This window comes from Chrysochloris asiatica, unplaced genomic scaffold (assembly GCF_000296735.1).
Source record: "Chrysochloris asiatica unplaced genomic scaffold, ChrAsi1.0 scaffold00004, whole genome shotgun sequence".
NCBI classification, from domain to species: Eukaryota; Metazoa; Chordata; class Mammalia; order Afrosoricida; family Chrysochloridae; genus Chrysochloris; species Chrysochloris asiatica.
The window spans coordinates 4,140,915-4,148,612 of NW_006408522.1; the positions used below are offsets into that span (position 1 = coordinate 4,140,915).

General features: G+C 53.5%; 1 protein-coding gene across 1 annotated transcript in view; it reads right to left on the minus strand.

Moving 5' to 3' along the window:
• Window positions 1-585: 585 nt before the first annotated feature.
• Window positions 586-7,698, minus strand: part of PLEKHO2 (pleckstrin homology domain containing, family O member 2) — a 22,656-nt gene continuing 15,543 nt past the window's right edge. The window contains exons 4-6 of the mRNA XM_006831536.1: window positions 5,084-5,188; window positions 3,610-3,708; window positions 586-1,578 (exon numbers count right to left, since the gene is read on the minus strand). Of these exons, the coding sequence (XP_006831599.1) occupies window positions 586-1,578; window positions 3,610-3,708; window positions 5,084-5,188 (1,197 nt within the window). The remainder of the gene's footprint in view (window positions 1,579-3,609; window positions 3,709-5,083; window positions 5,189-7,698) is intronic.

Below are 7,698 nucleotides of genomic sequence, written 5' to 3' on the forward strand. Positions count from 1 at the left end.
CCACACCCTGTGGCTTCGGCACCCCACCTGCCTTGAGAGGCCCCACTGAGGGGTGAACTGAGCCCGAGAGTCTGCATCCAGGGTTTCTGTAGCTACTAGGAATAAGTGAGTGGGAGTTGAAGGGGGCTGGCTTTAAGGTGGCCTCTGCCACAGGGTTCCCTGCCTGGGAATATTGGGAGATGGGGATTGCAGGGGGGCTCAGCTGTGCTCTATTCAGAAGTCAGAAATGTAAACTACCAAAAGAGAGGAACAGAGATGATGCCACCCTCAGAGAACCCAGGTGCTGGGTCACCGACCTGGGGCATTCAGAACCACGAGACAAGCATGTAGGTCCCAGAATTATGCTCCCAATCCCAGAGCCTAGAGGTCAGGCCAGACCGGCAGGCAGTGGCCAGGTGGCAGCTGGCACCACTGGCCAGCCCAATCCAGGGTGGAAAGGACACCCAGGAGTCTCAGCGTTCCCAGCCAAATCCCAACATGCCCCGTGGCCCTTCCACAGCCTGAGCAGAAGCACAATTCTCAGCAGGGCTGGGCTCTGAAGGACTGGGTCGGCCAGGAGGAACTGTGCCTCTGGTCTGCTGAGCCCTAGGGTGCACTTCTCCTGTAGAGGGTCACCAGCTCCTTCCGCTTCTCCCTTAGACCAGGTGCTTCCTGGCTCCGTTCCCCCAAATCTCTGATTTCCTGGAGGACCTGAGTGGCCTGCCTCAACTGCTCCACAGCCTGGCTAAGCAGTGTCTCAGCGCTCATAGGGGGCAGCTCACTGCCCAGCACTTTGTTCAACAGTTGTTGCGTCTGTTCTGAGGCCATCTTCACCTCCAGCTCGGCCCGATATAGCCGCTCCTTGGACTGCCCAAGCAGATTCCCAAGGGAGGAACACCGGGGATGGAACTGGAGCGGCTGATCCCAGGTAGGCGGTGCGGTGGATGCGGCGTCCTCCTGGCTGGTTCCTGGGGTGGCCACAGCTTTGGACGATTCGGTGGGCTCTGAGTTGTCATCCATGCCATTCACTGAGACCTGAGCTGGGCCTGGGGCAGAGGTCTCAGGGACCTCAGGATTCTGGGCTGACCTAGAAGCCTCCACCTGACTCATGGAAGTTTTCAGTTTCTCTGATAAGATCTTGGGTGGGGGTGTAGGGGGCTTCCCACCCTCTTTGGGAGCTGCCTCAGAAGTCTCAGAACAGGGTAGCTGAGATGCTCTTGCATTCTCAGGGGCAGGGGTCTTCTCAGGGCTGGGGTTCTCCCAGCTCACCTTCAGTTTGTCAGGCAGAACCTTGTCAGGGGGCTGCTCAGGGTCCCTGTCCTCCCCAGCTGGGATCTCTGAGTCCTCTTGGCTCTCAGGGTGGGACTCAGTGCTCACTGAGAGAGGGGTTGGAGCTCTCTCCCCTGGAGGTGTCTCCGCCCTGTCACCAGGGCTGGTCATCTCAGGCACTGGAGAAGGCTTGGTGGGAGGCATAGGAGGCTGGAGCGTCTGCCGGGGCGGGGCTGCACTGACATCATCGCTGGGAGTAAACACTGGTGGCCCGCTGTCCAGAACATCGAGGTCCAGGCGCAAAAGTCCATCAGAAGCTGCGCTGGCCACCTGGTGCAGGGCAGTATATGAGCATCATCTTGGATCACCAGCTACTGGGTCTGGCATGTCTACTCACCGGGCTGTTAAACCCACCCAGCCACCCTGCTAGGTACCTAGCACCCACCGCCCACTCCCTCTGCCCTAACTTCCAAGGTCCCTTGGTTGGAAACAGAAGTGATTCCCTGATGATTCCTCTCCCTCCTCCCAGGTCTTCTATGTAGGATTCAGAGATCAGGAAGCCCTCTCAGTGTCATAGCCTGGCTTCTCTAAGCTGGTGAAAGAGGTCATTCTTTGTCAATAACAACTGCGCTGGCCAGGGCATCAGGGGACATGGTTTCAGGCATGCCTCCTACCTGTATGGGCTTGGGAGGGTCCCTTTTCCTAAAACTCACCCACCTGCCACCATGTCTAGAGTTCCATCAGTTACAGGAGCAAGACACAAACATAGGTCTCCAGATTCAGCTCAAGCTCACTTATTTCTGTTTCTCCTCCCTCAGTTCAATATGCCAGGCTTGCACCTAGCCAGAGTACTCCAGCCTTTGCCTGCCCAGCTGCTCAACATTCTGTGCCCATTCTCATATCGTCAGATCTCAGATCCCAGACAAAGGCAGCCCCAGACCACAGCTGACTGCCAGAGGAGAACAGCTGCACAAGCAGATGGCTGCCCCCAAGCTGGTTCCAAGGACCCAGGAATACACCCAGAACCTCGTGCTCATGGGGAGTTACATCCTTTCCTCAGAGCCCCAGGAAAGGGGCTGGACATGAGCTCTTTTCCAAGAGTCCTCAAAAGATAGGATCCTGGTTAGGACCATTATGCCATCAAGCAGCCTCACCCTCACTTCCCTTTTACAGAGACACATCTGGGAATACCAGAGTCAGTCATTGGGACCCCTACAGAGACCAGCTCCCTTCCTGAATTCTTCTTGGGGTGGTCCCTCCCCAACAACTCCTGATCCCTGCTTAGGTCTTCCTTTTTTCCTTAGCAGTTTGAGTCCTCTCTCTGTTGGCTCCTTTCCCTCAGCTGACAGACATGAACAGGCTGCCTCATCTCAAAACAAATCTTCCAACCACCTTGGGCTCCTTGCTTCTGAGTGTGATCCTGTCTCTTCCCTTCCACAGTGCCCTTGCTCCCTGGAGTAACCACAACAGCCCAAAGCTGAGTACTTCTCTTGGCAAATACGCTGTAATGTCCTCACCTGCTTTTTCCTTAGAACTGCCCCTCTTACTTGTGGCTGACACCTGGCTGGTTACCCACTAGGTTCGGTGCCATTTGCCTCTCAGGCCTCCTCTTCATTAGCTCCTTATTGCCTGCTCTTCCCCTACCCCACAAATTTAACAATTGCTGAGGTTTTTGACAGACCTCCAAAATTTCTTCTCTCTCCCACCCACAGACCCATCAGCTCCAGTGGTCTGAAAGGGGGCTCCTCCCTCTCTCAAATTCCCTGTGCTCAGGGCCTCCATTCTCCATCTCCGCTTTGGGGAGAGCCTTCCCTCCCTCTGTCCAATCCTCCTCTGCCAGACAAACCTCCCAGCCAAGTGTGCTACTCAGCACACCCTGAACTTTCCTGCTAGGAGCCTCAGCTCCCAGCATTCCCCCTCCACCAAAACCCTTTCACCCCAGTCTTACCAACTGAAACTTTTCTCTTCCAAGTTTCCTTCCTCAAAGGTTCCTCTCTCTGCCCTGGTCTCCCAGAGCCCTCCTCAGTACAGAAATTAGACCCAGCTCTCCTGGTAGCAGTCTGCAGACTGGTCTATTCTACTGGAAGGTGTGGAGCTGAGCTATGAGGGCGGGCAGGGGCTGGCTAGAGCCAGCATGTGGATTCAGCAATGAAGCAGGCTACGGCTCTGAGATATCTACGTCTGAGCACATATAACAAATGTCTCCACACCCAGACATCCCTGTAGACTACTCAGAAGTCCCCAACTCCAGGTATCTTCTGGAAAAAAGTAGCCCAATGCCTGATTGTCACTCCAAGGGCCTGGGATCCCAGGCTCAACTGACCTACCACCTGACCAAGCTGGGGGCAAGGCCTTACTTACCTCTTTCAGGTGGACTCTTGTAGGTGGCCGGCGCCGCTGGCCCCCCCGCACCCGATCCCGCGTCACATGCTCCAGGGCACAGCTCTTGTCTACCTTGACCTGGGAAAAAGGAGAAAGCAGGTCTTGAGAAGAGTGGGAAGTACTCAGGCATTGGCATGACCCCGCGGCAGGGTCTAGACACCCATCTTCGCTTCCCAGGGCCAGCATCCCACCTGTTGGCCCTTTCTGTGAGACATCTCCCTGTTTCTGCACCCCTGCTTCTGTGTCTCCACACTGCCATGCCTGTCCCTGCAGTCTCAAGCTGCTCCTCTCCTGTCTGGCCACGGCTTTCAGCACTGCTCCTCTGTCTAAGATAGAGATCTAGGCAGCCTAGAGGATATTTTGACATTTAGCTGTGGACTGAGGGGTGAGCAGTAACTATGTCCCCAGCCCAGGCCCTATGGTACTTGAGAAAAGGTCACTCTTCCCAATCCTGAGGATAAGGGACCTGGGACAGGAAAAGCTGGAAGCCCAAGAGTTTAAGAGTCACAGAGGAAGTCAGGCTGGAGACTGGAGCACCTGTCCATGTGACAGGGAGTACAACTAGACCCCATAAGTGCTCAGCATTCAAGCCCACTTGGAGAGGGGGTGGGGATGGCTTAGGGGTAATTGTTTCTGTTCCTCAGTGGACGAACCATCCTTTCTTCACCAAGACTGTGGGATAAGGCCCAGCTCATGATTCCTGGGGCCATTCCCCACCCCCACAACGTGTCCCATTATCCCTCTCCCCACTTTCCACACTGAACATGACACAGTAACACAAGACAGACAGAGGAGTCAAGGACTGGGAGTCAGGAGACTTGCTTGAGAACACTTATCTCCCTTGGCCCTCAGTCCTGCAATCCAAGAGGCCACTCAAGATCCATGTCAGCCAAAACAGCTAAGACCCCTATGATGAAAAAGACAAACCCTCACCAGGAGACTGGCCTCGTGGGACACTCTGCTCATCCCAAGATGGATCAGGGCCACTGTTGTCAGTCACCACTACCAGCACAGGGGGCTGAGGTCTGCAGGGCTGGGTCACCACAGGGAGGGTGGAGAGTAAGGCCAACCCCAGGGCTTTGTGGCCAAACTAGAAAGTGAGCATTCAGGCTCTCAGCACACCACCAGCCTTCTACCTAGCCTGAGCCGATCTGCTATGCCTAGCTGAGGCTGGGTTGGAAGAATGCAACTTGCACAGTTGCAATCAGATCAGTTCTACCCCACCACAGACGTGCTTTTTATTTTAAATAAATTACTCAATTTCCTTATGCCTAACGTTCCTCTTCTATAACATGGGGAATATCATCACCAACTTTGGGGGGTTATTGTGAGGATTAAATGAAGTAACAACAGCAGATGCCCCAGTGTTTGTAGCAGTGATATGATGGAAAGGTTGTCTGGGATGGTGTGGTGACAGGGTCCTCTCCCAGCCATTCACTGGGCTGCATCGCACCTCATCAAAGGCCTTGTTCTTGCCTCTGCTGATTCCTTCGTTGAGGGCTTTGATCCAGGATTCCTTCTCCTCCCCACTTGGTGCCTGGAATTTGATGTCACTGACCTGCCAGGGAAATGGCAGACATTTAACAGGGCTTATATAGGGGGTCTAAAGGAAGCTTCCCACCCCAGCTTTCAGAATCTGCCCCAGGCACAGCTTTTTCAGAAGCAAACCAAAATGATCCCCACAATGGATCTGATAGCAGAGCTTTGGGAGGTTCGGGGTGGAATCCAGCAGAGAAGGAGCTGGCCCCCAGTATGGAGTGTCCAGGTTTGGATCAGAATCAGCCTTGTCCAATGCAAAGAGCCTAGCCCTGCCTTCTGCCCTCCCAGCATTCACCAGTCTATATTCATGCCAGGCATGACAGAGATGAAAGGTGTCCTTTGGTAAAGGTCAACTGGAACCAGGACTTCAGCTCCACCCCAGATCCTAGAGGAGCTCTCTTTTGGGGCCTTGAATCATAGAGTATAAGCGAGAAAGGGCCTTGGGTGTTCCTCATGAGGAAAATGAGTTTCAGTAGACAGGACAGTATGTGGTCTGAGTAGATCCTATGATTCCGGTATATCTCCCACTCTACACCCACCAGTTGCTCCCATCTCAGGCAGGCACTCCCAGCTCCTACATTAGAATCGTAGGGTAGCTCAGTGAGTCCCCTCCTTGGCAGAGCCACCATCAGACAGGAAATGAGTGCAAAAGAATTAGACTATGTAAATTGAGAGTGAGCAGAGCAGTGGGGCCTCAGGGCAGGAGAGTCCACAGATTACAGCTGTCTGACCTTGAGCCTCATGGTCCTCATCTGCAAAAGGAGAACACTGCTAAGACCTGCCTCCTGGAGATGTGAAGAGCTCTGAAAAGATGAATCATTCATCCGTCTCCATAGAGTTAAGTCTACAACTAGGCACAGAGCAAGTGCTAAGTTATAGGAATGATCATCATTGCCTTTCTTCTGAGAAAAACAGTCCAACACTGCCTACCATAGATATGCAATGGGGAGATAACTGTTGTTGTTGTTGTTGTTAAGTGCCATCAAGTCAGTTCTGACTCAGAGCAACAACGTATAGGGTTTCCGAGGAGTGAGTGGTGAGCTTGAACCACCAACCTTGCAGTTCAAACTGACTTTGCAGTCCAGCGCATTAACCCACAACACCACACCAGGACGCCATCTGTAAAATGGGATAATACTGCCTACCAGAGAGCAATGGGGTGAGAATTACACATGATTAAAACCAGGGCCTTTCACATAGTTGTTGCTGTTAAGTGCCATAGAGTTGGTTCTGACCCATAGCGACCCTGCATAGGGTTTCCGAGGGGTGGCTGGTGAGCTTGAACAGCCAACCTTGAGGTTCAAACCGACTTTGCAATCCAGTGCTTTAGCCCACAGCGCCACACCAGGACCCTCACATAGTAGGTACTCTAAATGTTTACCAAATGAATGAGCCCAGGAATGAATGAACTGGCCAGAGATTCCCTCCCTCACCCAATTTTTGGGCCACTGCCCACTCTCTGACCTCAAGCTGCCCTAGTTCTTTGTCCCACAGGGTTTCAGCCTGCCCATCCCCCACACTGGTGTTAGATAGCGCCTGCCTTCCCTCCCACCGCTCTTCCAGTTATGTAACACCACAGTGTGCCTGGCCCCTCAGCATCCCTGTTATATAACTTCCTCCTGCCTCCGTTACCCTCTTACAGGGCCTGGGTTCACCCCCACCCCCACCCTACACACACTCACACCCCTGACCGGCCAAATGCTCATTTGCATGCCAGGGTGAATTTGATCCTGGCAGTGGAGCTGCAGTTAAGTCAGAAACCCCAAGGCACCTTGGCAACTGCCTCTCAGCCCAGTCACTGAGGCTCCACAGGGCTCAGGGAGGGGCAGTGCTACATCCGGGGTCTGCAGTGGCCCACCCAGCCCCTCTGACCCTAGCTCCTTCTGTCCACAGGCCCTGAGTTGGCCAGGTATCTCACTCCATGCAGGACTTAGGCCTGAGAGAGCTTGAGAAGGACTGAGTGGGACCCAGGAAGGGACACTGGCCTGGGAGTCGAGTTAAGTTCTAGTCCCACCACCTGGCAATGTCACCCTGCACAGCTCTAGTCCTTTAATGAGACAAGAACAACCATTGGACCCAACACAAAAAGGCCCAGGTAGAGGGTCTTTCTATGAGAGAAACATGGTCTCAGGGAAGACCTACTAAACAGCTAGAAGAGGATTCCCACGCCCACTGCCATCAAATAGATCTGGCCCTAGAGAACTCGGTTTGTTTGGATTTCCAAGACTATAAATCTTTATGAGAGCAGATAGCCTCTTCTTTCTCCTGAGAAGAAGCTGGTGGGTTTGCAGTTGACGGCCCAAGGCTTATCTCATGGTAACACCAGGGCTAATTCGAACAGTCCCACCCTAAGGAAGGACGTCTGGTAAGGTAGTGGTTATGAATTTGGTTGCGAACCGCAAGGTCAGCAGTTTAAAGCTACCAACTGTTCCCCGGAAGAAAGATGAGGCTTTCTGCTCCCGTAAAGATTTACAGCCTCAGAAACCCTGTACAGGGTCGCTATGAGTCAGAACCAACTCTACGGCACAT